The 17812-nt window shown below is 39.5% G+C and overlaps 1 protein-coding gene across 1 annotated transcript in view; it reads left to right on the forward strand.

Annotated features, from left to right (window-relative positions):
- LOC139749576 (CKLF-like MARVEL transmembrane domain-containing protein 4) overlaps window positions 1–10036 on the forward strand; it is an 11265-nt gene extending 1229 nt beyond the window's left edge. Inside the window, exon 2 of the mRNA XM_071663640.1 lies at window positions 430–10036. Coding sequence (XP_071519741.1) covers window positions 430–669 — 240 coding nt within the window. The 3' untranslated portion in view covers window positions 670–10036. The remainder of the gene's footprint in view (window positions 1–429) is intronic.
- The last annotated feature ends 7776 nt before the right edge of the window (window positions 10037–17812 follow it).

Genomic DNA, 17812 nt, shown 5'->3' on the forward strand with positions numbered 1-17812 from the left:
GTGGAGCGGGGGTGTACATGTGAGTAAACAGTGGAGCGGGGGTGTACATGTGAGTATACAGTGGAGCGGGGGTGTACATGTGAGTATACAGTGGAGCGGGGGTGTACATGTGAGTATACAGTGGAGCGGGGGTGTACATGTGAGTATACAGTGGAACAGCAGTGTAGATGTGAGCGGAGTGCACGTGTTGTGAGCGCAGTGCACGTGGCGTGAACGCAGTGCACATGTGAGCGCAGTGCACGTGGCATGAACGGAGTGCACGTGGCATGAACGCAGTGCACGTGTCGTGAGCGCAGTGCACGTGTTGTGAGTCTCAATGCACGTGTCGTGAGCGCAGTGCACGTGGCATGAACGCAGTGCACGTGTCGTGAGCGCAGTACACGCGCCGTGAGTCTAACCACCGTTGTGTGTGCGCCCTCCCTCCTGCAGGAGTTCGGCTACTGCGCACTCTGGACCTTCTTCTACCTGACGGCGTCGGCGGGCAGCGCCGCCTGGGGCGCCATGGACGGCTTCAACGCCGTCGCCGCCTTCTTCGGGTTCGCGGCCATGATCGCGTACGCCGTGGACGCCTTCTTCAAGTTCAGGGGCTGGCGGCGGGGCGACCTGGCCCAGGGCGAGCGCCAGGTGGAGGACGCCGGGCCGGAGATGCTCTCCCCAGGGGCGTACTAAAGGGCGCGCGCCTCCTCCTCCTCACCCTCCACGCCCTTCCACTCCCCCTTCCTAACTCACTCCCTTCCCTTCCCTTCCTTCCCCCGCCAGCGAGCCCTCCTGCAGAAGGAGGTACCACAGTGTTACCCCCCCCCCCTGGCTGTATGGGGCGCGGCGGGGCGTAGGGGCGTAGGGGCGTAGGGGCGTGGGGCGAAGGGGGTGAATATTAGGGGGGTGTGTCGTTTGGTTATACCTCCAAGAGAAGGTAGTATTGTTACCCCCTCCCTCCTACTGGGCCTGTGTAGCGCAGCTGCTGAGGGGGTGTAGTGCCCTTGGCTGAGGGAGTGTAGTGCCCTTGGCTGAGGGAGTGTAGTGCCCTTGGCTGAGGGGGGAGTGTAGTGCCCTTGGCTAAGGGGGTATAATAGTGCCCTTGGCTGAGAGGGTATAATAGTGCCCTTGGCTGGGGGGGTATAGTGCGTGCCCTTGGCTAAGGGGGAGATAGTGCGTGCCCTTGGCTAAGGGGGGAGTATAGTGCCCTTGGCTGAGGGGGAGTATAGTGCGTGCCCTTGGCTAAGGGGCGTATAGTGCGTGCCCTTGGCTAAGGGGGAGTATAGTGCGTGCCCTTGGCTAAGGGGGAGTATAGTGCCCTTGGCTAAGGGGGGTATAGTGCGTGCCCTTGGCTAAGGGGGTATAGTGCGTGCCCTTGGCTAAGGGGGTATAATAGTGCCCTTGGCTAAGGGGCGTATAGTGCGTGCCCTTGGCTAAGGGGGGTATAGTGCGTGCCCTTGGCTAAGGGGGGGTATAGTGCCCTTGGCTAAGGGGGGTATAGTGCGTGCCCTTGGCTAAGGGGGCTATAGTGCCCTTGGCTAAGGGGGAGTATAGTGCCCTTAGCTGAAGGGGGTGGTTTAAGAGGGGGGGAGGGTCGTACTTAGGTAAGGTTTGTGACAAGGTAGCGATGCTGTGAACCAAAGTGTTGGGTCTGTGTATATGTATGTAAATATAATATTTCCACGTACATATATACTTGCATAATTGTTATTGCACACACACACACACACATACACACACACACACACATATACACACATACACAATATGCCAGAGGCCAAAGATATGTCTTATACAATAACTATATTCCAATTCCGTAGTGAAAGATTGAGGATTCTTTAAAAGAAAAAAATAATGCCAATTCAACGCACCGCGCAAGTAGCAGGGGAAGGCAGTGAGCATAGATGGCAGCACTAGGCAACTGGTGTGTGTGTTTATCTGTGTTCCCTTCCCACGCTTGCCACACACATCCGGAGCAACGTTATTTTCCAGGCACGGTTACTTAACTTAACACAGGGACAGTCAAAGAAAAAAAAGAAAAAAAAAACCTTCCATTTTATTCTTTTTTGTGCTTCTTCGCCATATCCCGCGGTAGCCAGGTAGCGCTTGGAACGTAAGAAGGACTATGGCGTCATTCGCTCTGGCTCTCACGTATTAATGCAACCATGCCATATTCCCCCTATCAAACACCAAGTGTCGAGCGCTTTCGTATAATCATTAATATCGTTATCTAATTTATATATAAAACCAATAATTTGATTTATTCTGATAATTCTCTGATACTATGTTTGATAGCTCGCGATTCAACAATATTTGTGTCCATTATCAAGTTATTTTATGGGATAACCTTAATCACATTGCTACAGTCAATTTAACAATTTAACAACCAAAATCTTTGAGGTGGACAACTGTTACATTAATGTCTTGACCTAACATTATCTTCCATGTTATTTAACTCTGATATTAAGACTCTTACTAGTCTGACAAATGGAAAACTGCTGATTACACCCTGTACAGGGGATATTGTACACACATCCCGTCTGAAAGGTCACAGAATTCATAAGACTTTCTCCTAACCGTACTATTGTTGCGGAAGACTACGTTAATATTAGATTTTTTTTTAACATTTCTCATAACAGGTTAATACTATTTTGTTCACAGATGGTTCTTTAGAATGTGATCTATAAACGCTATCATAGATATTACAGAGTTCACCATCTGTGGATATAGCCAAAATATAGCCAAAATCAGGAAGGTACGATATATATATATATATATATATATATATATATATATATATATATATAGAGAGAGAGAGAGAGAGAGAGAGAGAGAGAGAGAGAGAGAGAGAGAGCAGATTTGAAGCAATTGGGAGGTTAAGCTACTTCACTGGTTCCGGTGCCTAATTAATACGCGACAGTGGAATGCGATCGAATGAACCCATTTCTTCGTTTGTTCCTGGCGCTACCTCACTAACGCGGGAAAGGTGTCACGCACACTTTACGAGGTGGAAATACTGCCTTTAGGCTTGGCTTCGGGGTACAGTAGGAGAATTTATATATATATATATATATATATATATATATATATATATATATATATATATATATATATATATATATTCCTATGAGTCCAAGGGGAAAATGAAACACGAAAAGTTCCCAAGTGCACTTTCGTGCACCATTTGGTAAACAAATGGCGTCCTAGCTTCGTCTCTTCGATGTATATCAACTGACTGTTATATTCCTCTCTTGTGTCTCCCCTGATGATGTGGTTATTACACGAAAGTGCACTTGGGAACTTTTCGTGTTTCATTTTCCCCCGTGGACTCATAGGAATATCTTGATCACGCGCAAAATTGTGATCCTTTCCAAATATATATATATATATATATATATATATATATATATATATATATATATATATATATATATATATATATATATACATATATGTATATATATATATATATATATATATATATATATATATATATATATATATATATATATATATACAACAACAACTTGTTTGTCAGGTGGGCTATTTACGTTCCTCTAACAACGCAGGAAACACTAGAATGACGTAGGAAAAGACATTTTCAGACATTTGGCAGCATTTACCCATGGGAGGGTAAGGGTGGTTCCAGGCACGTGCCATAGCCACGTGGTTCGACCTACGCCACACTGTTGACTCGTGTATTCATTTATCCTTTATTTATCAGTAATGCTAACCCCTCATAATTGCTTTATCCTCCCAGAATGGTAATTCTGTATAGGCATTAAGGAGCGTAATATATATATATATATATATATATATATATATATATATATATATATATATATATATATATATATATATATATATATATATATATATATATATATGGCAATATGTCACTATATGAACATTAGAGTTCACCTTAAGACATGATGATTAATGGCTCCAAATACAGATGGATGGTGGCCAGAGGTTAATAAATATATTTTTTTTTACCCACATCTCTCGCGGTTGGGGGTCCTGTCTGTTTTTGAACTATTGGCAAGAGAAACTATGTCAGGTTTATTTTGTTCTGTGTACTAACAGTTAGAATTATCATTAGAATAATTGTTCATCTTGAACGTATAACTGTGTCCTGTATTACATGAATCAATATTTTTTTCTAATCACTTTTTTATTTGTTTTGGTTTGGGAAAATGGAATCATAAATCCATGAATCGGCAACTCCTGAAATACGTCATGCCATTGTAGGCCGTTGATTGGCTGCTTTTCAAAAGCATAGTCACGGACACCCAATCGCAAGGCTGTGACGAGCATTTAAGTTATGGCGACGTCACCCAACTATTATCCGCGCTGAAGATCGTTAAAAAGATGTTGCAAATGGGAGTAGGCCAAATGATTATGAATAATAAGAGAGTTAGTCGTAGTTAAGATGGTTTAGAACCAATAATAGACCGGTTGACTGTGTCGACTCCCCCTTTCTCCTTGAGAGCGGTTACGCATCGAATATGACGCTGAACGCTAGATAAATCTATCCATCTCATTTTAGAAATAATGTGTCCTAAAACTAATTTCCACTCGTATCTCTGGACCATTCCGGTCACAAGAAATTATTACATGGTCATTTGTTTACGTGTAGGTCAAGCCATTTCTATTTCCCACCGAAAATGTTATTGTTTTTAGAAACGGGTTCATTCCAGTGTCCCTTGAAGCTGATCCACTCAGGTGTCTCGAAATTGGTCCAGACTGATGTCTCTTGAGACTAATCCATTCTCGTGTGTTGTGAAACTGGTCCGTTCTGGTGTCTTGACACTGGTCCATTCCATGGTATCTAAAGTGGTCCATTCTAGTGTCTTGTAAGTGGTCCATTCCCGTGTCTTGTAACTGGTCCATCCTGGTGCCTCCTGAGACTGGTTCATTCCGGTGTCGTTCGAAACGGCTATTCTGGTCTCGAAAAGTTCATTCCAATTGTCTCTTTGATACTGACTGGTTTTTTTTCGGTGTTTGTTCAAATGATTGTTATCAATGAACTGACCTCATTCCATGAAGGTTGTTATAAGAGAATTGACCTCATTCCATGAAGGTCTTGGTCTGTTCAAATCTCCCGACACTGTACCACTTCCGATGTTAGATGAAAAGTTGTTTTCCATGAACTTCCTTTTAGGGATAGTCCACTCTCGGCGTCTGTTGAACCAACACAATACATTTTCGTCTGTTGAACCTTAAAAGAAAAAAAGAAATGGTTCTGTACCCGGTGAAATTAGGTTTAAAAATGATTCTGTACCCGGTGAAACTAGTACTAATTTCTTTTTTGGATATTATGAAATTACTACTACTACTACACACACACAATTTGAGTGTGGTTCTCAGTGTTGGTATATTGGTTTGTTACGAGCTGTTCCATATAGATTGTTCCTTGGCTGTTGCCCCTATCGGTGTTACGTGGAATGTGGTCATTGTGATGTTAAAGTGAGTGTGTGTGTGTGTGTGTGTCACAGCTGTTCCTCCTGTAATCACTGTCCCTTCTGGTCTTCCCTGGTTAAGACTAAAAAAAGTAAAATCATTATTGTTGCCTCAAAACGTTATCTTTAAAAAATGTAAAGACTTCCAATAGCTCTATTTTCTTTTTTGTAATTCTATAGAAAGTACTTCTATTTGATGTCACAGATTACTTCTTTAGAGAATTTACATTCCAAAATTTTAGGTTATTTTTTTAAACACTATAGACGTATCAGAGTGAGTTCGAGTCTCATGAGTCAATAATGGCATTCGGGAATAGGCTGTCAAGCGAGAGACTTGGCAAATATTTACACACACACACACACACACACACACACATATATATATATATATATATATATATATATATATATATATATATATATATATATATATATATACCACGTGTCAGGACTTTGCCCACTCGAAGTTAGAAGTGAAAAGCCACCATTGGCGAGGCTTGTATCATCAAAGAACTCATTCCAAAGGAGTCTACACTATCCTGCTACAGGAAGGGGCGGCCTTAGGCTACAGAAATCAGTGGAAGATATGAACAATTCTCTGTACCTCTCTCCAAGCATATAAACATTAAGATAAAATCTATATGAACTATTGACATGTATATGTATCAATACCACATATATCCTGCCCTTTCAACACAGCAGATGTTGTAGTAATTAATCATTAATTCACCACCGTAGCGGCCCAGAGATGAAGACAGATATATGTGGTAGACGTGAGTCCTGGGGAGCGAGCCAGCCATCTTCCGCTTCGCTTCCAGCAGATCAATATGGCGGAATTTCTTGGCTTCCCCGATCCAAGCCATTCCAGTATTTTCTTCTTACGTAATGTGCAACGGGTCAGCTTTGAACACCAAGTAATATCACAGTCTAAAGAGACTTTAGGTAAAGGCTGGTGATATTGAATCACTTTCAACTTTATGTTAATATATATATATATACTTATATAGTGGTGTGCGGGTGGGTGTCAGAAGATAAACATTGTTTAACATAATTATTTTGTTTTCTGTTGAGAATATTTACACTAATACAGATTTTTGATTAGTGAATGCACCAGTCTGCTGGGCCAAGATAATTTATACATATAGATGGACCAAATGAATAACAATACTAGGCTAAGAAAAATGTTTATCGTAAGACGCTCATTTGACGTTGGTTCCGCACGTCACTATTTCAGTATAACAAAAAAGCGAAGTTTATATCGGTCTTACGTTAAGAACTTATCAGGTTCTATTGTTCATTCGTGACCTCAGTTCAGTCATTCCCTTAACCGTTGATGTGACTGTTTTCGCTTCAGTCAGTCAAGTTAAGAAAGAGTAAGATAATATTCTCTAATATTGTTATAATCATCTTAGGTTTCACTAAAGACGGGTCATGTAGCGAAATATTTCCTACGAAAATATCCATTTTTTTTTTCATCTATTTGTCGTGAAATATATATATATATTATCCTCGGTTGCAAATAAGGATTTAAAATAAGTAAGCTTTCCCATGTTTACACAACATTCCATACTATATTTTTTTGTCTATAAACACTGATATTCCCTCAGCCATTCTCTGTACGTGGCCATAGGTGTACACACAAACGCACACGCCAAACCTGTTGGACTTGACCATATATATACCTATGTGTGTGTGTGTGTGTGTGTGTGTGTGTGTGTTAGTCTGTGCAGTGTGTCGTAAGGTCACTAGATATTCTTAACAAGTCAGGTGTTTGTTAGTGTTTTACTCGTGCAATAGTTTGATGATGTCCAGCAGCACATCGCGCCATTTGGAGAAGACTGTACTCGTAGTCCCAGACATTGCCAGTGTGTTCAAGTACATATTTTTCATACTGCTTATAACGCATATTTGTAACGCTGTACATATATGCATTGTACAGTGCATTAACCAGTATTTTTGGGAGGTCCTTTCAGTTCGATTTTTCGTATTGTGATACTAATTCTTAAAACCTGGCCAGAGAGAATGAGTTAACCACTCCTGCCTCGGGGTCGACATTGTCCCAAAGGCAGAGACACACATCATGCGGCTGGCAACACTCTTTGGGTCATGTATAACATATCAAACCTCAGTTTTGCTTTATTTTGTACGTGTATGTTGATGTATCTGGTTATATAACACCTTGATGTAGATAGCCAATAAGCCCAACCTTCCCCCCCAAAAAATCTATATGGATTCCAATTTACGATACTGACACGCCCTGGAAATAATTTCCGAGGTTTGAGCGATAATGTAGCAAAGAGTATGATGACTTTTGACATAATGGAATCAGAAGTAGATGGAATAGATTTAGTTTTTTAGCATACGAAAGTCATTTTTACTTTGAAGCATTATTATTATTTTTTTTTTCCAGGGGGTGTGGGTGGTAGAGAAGGTGGGATAACCGTTTTTGTGATGCTATGAATATTCTTGATGCTATGAATATTCTTGATGCTATAAATATTCTAAGTTATAATGAAAACAACGAGGTTATATACCAATGTTATTTTCCTAGTACAGACAGTGGTGTTGGTGAGCCACTAAGAGGGCATTATTATAAAAGCATACTTAAACTAGGCTTAATGTTATTGTTTTGGATATGTTAGCTTTGGGGGGTAAAGTTGAATGGATGATATATATATTTTTTCTGTTTACCTGTGAATTCATTATAAATATCCACTTTGCTTAGAAGGCTATCATGCTTAAGATGCTGCCATGGTTCAATAATGCTGCTCGTCCTTTGAAGATTAAAAAATAATGGATACGAAGCGAGGTATATTAATATTTTATATTCTACAAGACTTCTCAGCAACCTCATATTTTGGAAAGATTCGAAGGATTTCATTTTGTTTTTCTTTTTTACACAATGACGGTATATCCTGGCATGGGTAAAATCTTTGCAAATGATACATTGGAGTTACCCCTGCCTCTTATGAAATTTAGGGAATACTGATTTAATGTAGAAATGAAAGAAAATAGGAGTTTTAAGTGTCCGTTCTGGTAAGAGGAGACCTATTCACACGCCTACGTCATGATAGTTTTGGTTTTTCATTTAGGGGTCACAATGAAGACACGGGGGGGGGGGGGGGGGGGGGGGGGGGGGGGGCTATACATAAAATACCATCAAGAAATGGACGTTCATCTCAGCTGTAAATAGCGCTAAGCATAATGGCCTTGCTAACTATAAGTTGACGCATCATTGTCTAATTTTTTAGATGCACTTAAAAGTTGCCGATCGGGAAAGCCTAGTGTAATATTATTGGAACGTCGATGGGCGGGGTAGACCTTCACTAGGCTCAAACCAGTGTGCTCCCCCTTCCCTCCTTCTCCCTCAACCCCAGTCTAGTATTATTGTGCTAAACTTGTCTGTATAAATTAGTACGTAACTACCTGTTGTCTAAATTTCCCCCTATACCCTTTGTATTTCTTTCCGCTTGGGCTATGTGGGTCATGCGCCATTTTGAATTGGCTTCCCTGTTCAACCAACCATTTAGCTGCACTTGAACACCAGTCTGTTGTGCCATTGCTCTAAATTAAAAGACATGTTTGTTGATGTATATTTCAGACCATGTATGTGTGTGACTCCACAGAGCACTGACTGTGTTGATAATTATGTAGATCGTGTTACTGCCTTGGTTTCTATGCAATATTCTGAGGGCAAAAAAAAAATTTTTTTTTTGTATAATAATACAACTTCTGTTGGTGATTGTGTTGTGTGAACTCGAGCGAAAAGTGGTTCTGGTTAAGTAGTAGTTATAATAATAAAGCCTTGTCCCAACCTGAGAATTCTCTCTGAGGTAATAATAATAATGATAATAATGGCAATGTAAGAACTTGTTTACATCTCTCAGTAAATGTAAATGTGTTGTTTTCTTCCCAGTCATGTGAGCTGACGACATGAGAAGTATTGATGTAATTCATGTAAAAAGAATAGAAGCTATAACCATTTTGTGATTATGTTCTTGTTCTTCCTTTGTTCTCTAAGGCTTGGAGAATGAGCTATAACCATTTTGTGATTATGTTCTTCAAGTTCCTTTGTTCTCTAAGGCCTGAAGATTGAACTATGACCATTTTGTGATTATGTTCTTCAAATTCCTTTGTTCTCTAAGGCTTGAAGATTGAGCTATAACCATTTTGTGATTATGTTCTTCAAGTTCCTTTGTTCTCTAAGGCTTGGAGATTGAACTATGACCATTTTGTGATTATGTTCTTCAAATTCCTTTGTTCTCTAAGGCTTGAAGATTGAGCTATAACCATTTTGTGATTATGTTCTTCAAATTCCTTTGTTCTCTAAGGCTTGGAGATTGAGCTATAACCATTTTGTGATTATGTTCTTGTTCTTCCTTTGTTCTCCAAGGCTTGAAGATTGAGTAGAAGTTTGAAAAAAATAATCATTTGGTCATAGATTGCATGGAAAGGGGAAATTGAACCATGTCGTCACCGCTCATGACACACCAAAAGGAACCATTTCATATAAAATTCTCAAACCACGGGACTCTACAGCTTCCAGTAAAGAGATATTTTGTGTAATGTGAGGCCACAATAAAAATAATCAAGAGAGATATCTTGAGAGTTTAATTTTTCTTATTTTCGTAACCATTCCCAACGACATTGAAGACATGTTGGTAAGCATTTTTATGAAACGCAAAATCCTGTTTTGAGGTATTTGTTTACATGCCGACATTTCTCAATTTTTCGTATATAATTTGTTACAGTGAATAAGATTCACATCAATTTCTATAAGAATATACGAAAAGAGGACTTATAAAATATGAAAAAAATATAGCCATGTTTTTTTTTATTTAAGAGTGTTATAAGATAATTTTAAAAGTGTGAGTTCGTGTCCTTATTGAATTAATCCTATATCTCTGTAAGGAATTATAAGATTAACATTAGTGTTCATTAGATGTGAGTTTCTGACGTAAAAGCTAATTTTGTAGCAATCTTCACAAGGACGAGCTGGTCTTTGTACATTCTCAGTCTCAAAAAATTTTCCCAGAACTTGAATTGGTCGAGGCAAGATGGCCGACCGTCTGCCTGCCTGGCCCTCGAACACCCTTACCTGCTCGCTCAGTATTTTGGACATTGTCAGGTAGTTCCTCCTCCTCTCCTGGGTTGAAGGCTTTACCTCAACACTTGAAATACCTCCACACCATTATTTTATTTTCTTTCTTTCACTGATTAACTCATGGTGTTAAAATAATCGACATTCCTTTCTTTGGAAGTTGCGGTAAAATGGAGCAATGTGTCGCCAAGTAGCATTTCAGCTAGGCTGATTTTCAAGAGACTTTTATATCTCCTTTTTTTCATCATATTTATAGGCTTAGGACTAAGCTGATTTTTTTAAAGATACTTTTACCCTTTTTTTTAATCTTATCTATAGGCTTATCAGAGAACAGATGTTTTTCAGGAGTTACTGGTTGAAAAATCCCCCCCCCACACACCCCCTTTTCTTTCTTTATGTCAACAGATCCACAAACGTATATAGCGGCACAGAGAAAGTAACCAATTACTTAAGTGTATTTATAAGTACGGTGAAATTCAGTGTTTCCCTGGCTAGTCACTGCAGGTAAAGTAACGCTAACTATTCACTGTAATACACAGATACTGTAGTATACAGATATACTGTATGACACATCACTAGTACACAGAATCACTGTAGTACACAGAATCACTGTAATACACGATTCACTGTAATACACAGACACTGTAATACACAGATTCACTGTAGTACACAGATTCACTGTAAAACACAGCTTCACTGTAGTACAGTGAAATTCAGTGTTTCCCTGGCTAGTCACTGCAGGTAAAGTAACGCTAACTATGACTTGTTTAGAAATGTAATATAATTACCTTTATAATTACCTTTATAATTACGGGGAAAGTAATTCTACACTCGTGGGGGGAGGACCCCCCCAACACATCTCGTAAGCCATCTTTAACAATGCAATTCTAACTTCTATAAACTATCTTCCTTTTCCTATATCAACTACATCATGTTCCCATCGGAGGATAATCATACTAGAATATTGACTTTTTAAATCGCATGATAATCATACTAAAATGTTGACTTTTTTTAATATATTTTGTCACAATTTGCTTAAAATTATTTTCCATGACGAAGCTTCAATATATTTTCCATGGCGTAACCTTTGGTTATTCTACCCCGACATTTTTCGAAGCACTGTTCACTGAAGAACTGTTCACTGTCTATATAATCAGACTTCAAAACTTCAATGGTGTGTGATGATCAGGTCACCCCTCACTCTTCTTTCTTAACAAAGTGGTTGCAAATTGAAGATCTCTAAAACCTATGCCTGTACCTCATCTATCAGCCATTTGTGCTTCTTTAAGTAATACTGCGGGTTCACTGTAGTACACAGCTTCACTGTAGTACATAGATTCACTGTAATACACAGCTTCACTGTAGTACATAGATTCACTGTAGTACACAGATACTGTAGTATACAGATACACTGTATTACACAGATCACTGTAGTACACAGAATCACTGTAATACATAGATTCACTGTAATACACAGATCACTGTAATACACAGATTCACTGTAGTACATAGATTCACTGTAATACACAGATACTGTAGTATACAGATACACTTACACAGATCACTGTAGTACACAGAACACAGATCACTGTAGTAATTAGATTCACTGTAGTACACAGATTCACTGTAGAACACAGCTTCACTGTAGTACAGGTACTGTAACAACTTCAGATTCACTGTAGATATAATGACGTGTTTTGTAGACTAGCCGTTCATATCACTGTACATAAAGTGGAAGGTGTTCAGTGACATTGTTCACTGAAGTGTTTTAAGTGTTTTGAACAGTGCAATGGCACTTATTTTACCTAATGTACTTTTATTATATTGAGGATCAAACCTGCAGGTGTTGATATATTGGACAATATTGTACTTAACCTTCAGTAAATAAATCGGTAGTGGGGAGGGCTGTGAAAATCAGTGTAAATGTGGTTGAAATACTTCTGTAAATTAAATTGAATCTGTAAAAAACAAATTCACTAAACCATCTCTAACAGCCGATGTTTACCTTAAATTCGATATTTAAGAAATGATTCTTATTTTGTATTTAAATTGAGTTGCTGGGAGGTTAGAGAACTGTGTTGTTTGCAATATATATATATATATATATATATATATATATATATATATATATATATATATATATATATATATCCCTGGGGATAGAGGAGAAAGAATACTTCCCACGTATTCCCTGCGTGTCGTAGAAGGCGACTAAAAGGGGAGGGAGCGGGGGGCTGGAAATCCTCCCCTCTCGCTTTTATTTTTTTTTAGTTTTCCAAGAGAGAACGGAGAAGGGGGCCAGGTGAGGATATTCCCTCAAAGGCCCAGTCCTCTGTTCTCAACGCTACCTCGCTAATGCGGGAAATGGCGAATAGTATGAAAGAGAGAAAAGATATATAGCAGAAGAGGGTGTTTTGAAGTGGTTTGGGCACATGGAGAGGATGAGTGAGGAAAGATTGACCAAGAGGATATATGTGTCGGAGGTGGAGGGAGCAAGGAGAAGAGGGAGACCAAATTGGAGGTGGAAAGATGGAGTGAAAAAGATTTTGTGTGATCGGGGCCTGAACATGCAGGAGGGTGAAAGGCGGGCAAGGAATAGAGTGAATTGGATCGATGTGGTATACCGGGGTTGACGTGCTGTCAGTGGATTGAATCAAGGCATGTGAAGCGTCTGGGGTAAACCATGGAAAGCTGTGTAGGTATGTATATTTGCGTGTGTGGACGTATGTATATACATGTGTATGGGGGTGGGTTGGGCCATTTCTTTCGTCTGTTTCCTTGCGCTACCTCGCAAACGCGGGAGACAGCGGCAAAAAGAAAAAAAAAAGAATATATATATATATATATATATATATATATATATATATATATATATATATATATATATATATATATATATATATATATGAGCAGCAGTATTACTACTCCATAAGCACTGACAGAACGCCCTCCATCATCGACACAACATGTTTGATTACAGGTTTGAATTGTGGTGTTGCCTGAAGGTGACCATAGAGAGAATAGTGACTCTCACATTATATATATAGAGGAAAGAAAATATGCCATTTTTGTCTCAATGGAATCAGTTTATTGTTGCTAATCCATTCTGAGATGCCTCTTGGTTTCTGATTGGAAGAAGATAGGTAGTGGAAGGAGGAGGCGAGGGGTAGGTGATTAAAAGTGTGTGAAGTGGATCATTAGCGTAGAAAAGAACAGGGTTAGAAGTGGAAGAGGAAACATATATGGAGAGAGACGAGGAAAAAAAAAGAGTACAGGATATTGTGCAACCATGAGCAACACCATTGTTGGTAGCTATGCCACACGGAACAGAGAGGAGCATAGAAAGTAAAGGAAGGTAATACAGATATCAAAAGAACTTATACCACACTCCGTTATCAGTCTCCCAAGAGAGATGGACCAAAAGTGAGTCACAGGAGAGGAAGACACCAGTACAATGTCGTACTGGTGATTAGAAGAAAGATGGGAATGTCGTGTTTTGAGAAGGTGAGAGGGAGAAATTTATATAGAGTTTGAGAAGGTGAGAATCATCGAAGGGTTTCAAGGACTTTGGGAGACGGTAGGAAATGAGAGAGCAATGGCCCGATAGCTGGTGGGGTTAGTTAGGTCTTGCTAAACTGAAAGGGATTGGGCTGCCCCAAGGCGTGTTTCGAAGAGGAAGGGAAAGTCGGGGTGTATTTTAGAGGTGAGTTAGGCGGGCAAGAGTTGGCGCAGTGGCCGTATGACTCCAGGAGGTATGCCAACTGGGCCAAAGGTCTTGTCCACCTGGAGCTTCGAGAGTACTAGGAACACCCCTGCGTCAGGAGAGTGTATATATATACATGGCATAGGTTCAGTGGGAGGAAATGGGGTGGGGGGAAGGGAGAACTGAAGCCGAGTCTATTAACTTCAAATTACAGTTAAAGTAAATAATAAAAAAGGGATTCAAGTAAAATTATTCTGTATTGATTGAGTAAATGTGGTTTTAAAATCATTCTGCCAGCCCGGAATGAGCCAGTTGATCAAATTCCAGGACAACTCAAGTGGCATGACGTAATAATAGCAGTCACTCTTAGATATACAATTAACTACCCAACCAAAGAAAGAAAAGTGTCTTTTGCAACTTAAACTGAAGAAAACGGATTTGGCACCAAGCATGAAATTTCCTGACGCAATGTTTGGCGTCATTTCATCACAGTCTCTTACATTATTTTAAAAAATGAGAATTTTGAACAAATACTTGAACGCTGTCTGTTTGTGTGTGCCTCGGGATCGCGCTCATACGACACATATGAGGATATTCCGGCATTTTCATGAGAGATAACTCGTTAATTAATCATCTGTAATGAAACTTTGCTGATTAGGACATTGTACATTAACTCTAAAGATCAGTTAATTAAGAACAGATTTATTTTCTACGGCCTTCACATTTGACAAAAATATGTAAATCTAGAAATAAAATTCACCACATTCAACAACAAAGTAATTTATGGCAAAAAAATTCACCATATTCAATAAAAAATATAATCTATGGCAACACTTTACAATGAATTAGGATAAAAGCAAAATAAAGCAAAAAAAATCAAAATACTGCGATGAAGAAACAAAATAAATCACACTCGAAATGAAGCACAAACAAAAAATTTAATTCACTTGGGGGAGGAAGAATTACCTTCGTGGCGACAAAGCTTCGCTCTATGTATTTTTAGCGAAGCCCTCAGGTTGGCTGGCTGGCCGCCCCCCCACAACCACACCCTCTCCAGCTACGCCACTGAGGTGTGAGAACGTACTGGCAAGACTTAAAATATTATTAGCCCGAACCCCTGACGCGCCGCCATCTTTCCTTCGGATCGAGCAGGGAAGTTTTGGCTAGGCTGCCGCTCTCTCTCCCTTCATTATATATATATATATATACCTTAGGTACATTATGTATATCCTGTACACGATTTAACTTCTTGAAATCTATTATCAAGAATTAACGATGGAATTATTCGCAACTGTAACGTAGACTAGAGCGATTATGGCATAGGCAATATTGAATGTGGAGTCTTAGGCGCATTCGAGGGAGCGAATAATTTTTTTTTTTCTATTGAGATGATATTGAGAAACTCAAAACAAAAGTGGTACGTAACAACACGTTTTGTATTGAATAATGTTTTTTATTTAGTTATGGGGACTGAGTTAAATCACAGTTATTGGTCATATTATCGTTAAATTGAATGCACTTTGAAAGTAAGTAGTTCATTGTAAGATCGGCGATCATTTCTTTTTTTTTTAGAGAGAAAAATCTATGATATTCGGTAACATAAAAACAACTGATCTAATCAAAGGCCTTTTCTTCGATGAAAACAAATTGGTATGCTTCTTTCTGCAGATGGAAAATATCATTTTTGGTCAGCACATCCCCTGATGATGTGATTATTGCACGAAAGTGCACTTGGGAACTTTTCGTGTTTCATTTTCCCCGTGGACTCATAGGAATATATATATATATATATATATATATATATATATATATATATATATATATATATATATATATATATACGTATTTATTGTAGTTTCTTTTTGAGGACCAAAAGGCATAGAATAGTTATAAGAAATATATACATCATTATTATTAGGTTTATTCTTTACTGTATACCTTAAAAGGGGTGGGAGTCCATTGCCCCCAGTCACCCCCTCCCCCAGCCAAGATGCGCGCTTTGGCCAGGGAGAGGATACTCATCCTATAAACATGATGTCACCCACTTCCACTTTTGCTAATGGCGGCCACGTGTCACTTGCACCTCTCAACAAGAACCTCAGGCATCTCATCGTATCGTGGATGGTGGGGTCCCTGTTCTATTGATAATATTGTGGATGGGGTCCCTTTACACTTGAGAATATTTTAGATAGGGGGGGGGGTCCTTTACTGTTGAGAATAATGTGGATGGGGTCCATTTAATCTTAAGAATATTGTGGGCGAGGTCCTTATACTCTTGGAATTATTGTAGGTGAGGTCCTTATACTCTTGAGAATATTGTGGACGGGGTCCCTGTACTCTTGAGAATATTATGGGCGGGGTTCTTATACTCTTGAGATTATTGTGGATGGTGGTCTCTGTACCCTTGAGAGTATTGTGTGTGGAGTCCCTGTACTCTTGAGATTATTGTGGATGGGGTCCCTGTACTCTTGAGAATATTGTGGGTGGGGTTCCTATACACTTGAGATTATTGTGGATGGGCCCCTGTGCTCTTGAAAATATTGTTGGTGGGATCCCTATACTCTTGAGATCATTGTGGATGGGGTCCCTGTACTCTTGAGAATATTGTAGGTAGGGTCCCTATACTCGAGATCATTGTGGATGGGAATCCCTGTACTCTTGAGAATATTAAAGGTGGGTCCTTATACTCTTGAGATTATTGTGGATGGGGTCCTCGTACTCTTGAGAATATTGTGGGTGGGGTCCCTATACTCTTGAGAATATTGTAGGTGGGGGTACCTTTGTTTACTCTTGATAATATTGTTGGTAGGGATCCCTGTGCTCTTGAGAGTGTGCATGGGAATCCATTTCTCTTGATCCCTTTCGTCTTGAGGATATCATGGATGGTCTCCCCTTGCCCTTGAGAATAAAGCTGATCAAGTTTAAAATTAACCGATGCTGCTGGGTGAACGCTACCCACTAGAGCGGAGTCGTTCCCTCCTGAGTACGAACTGACGACCGTGGTACAAGAAACTACTCTTGTTGCTCTGGGGTTGCCTGTAAACAGGGGATGACTGTAAATAGAAAATAAATAAATAGATATAAAATAAACCAGGCAAGATATAATGAATACATCTTTTAACAATATCACATTGTCCTTGAGTATGCACTTGTAACTTTCATGAATTGTTTGCTCAACATTGACCTTAACATAGACCTTAATTTAACCCTGTCTGAATTAAGGTTATGCCAAGACGCTGAGGTTCCTAAGCCAAACCCCTCAACCCCTAAAACAAGCATTAATCATCAGATTGACAGATGTGTCGATATCGAATCGGTAAGTTTCTTTTGAATTTTAATATTCTATTAATCTTAGTATCTACAGTATCTTATTCATTGTAGTGTTCATTATCTTATGTAGTATTTTTGTAAAATAGCGTACGGTATAACACGGTGATTCTGCGCGACTGGCGATAGCGGAAAATTCAAATTCATGGAGGTTAACAAGTGGTTGGGTAGTTAGGTACTTGGGCTTGAAGCCTATCTATCAATTGCCAGGGTCATTAAGGCCGTTAACGTCCAGCTTGACAC

This window comes from Panulirus ornatus, chromosome 7 (assembly GCF_036320965.1).
Source record: "Panulirus ornatus isolate Po-2019 chromosome 7, ASM3632096v1, whole genome shotgun sequence".
Lineage (NCBI taxonomy): Eukaryota > Metazoa > Arthropoda > Malacostraca > Decapoda > Palinuridae > Panulirus > Panulirus ornatus.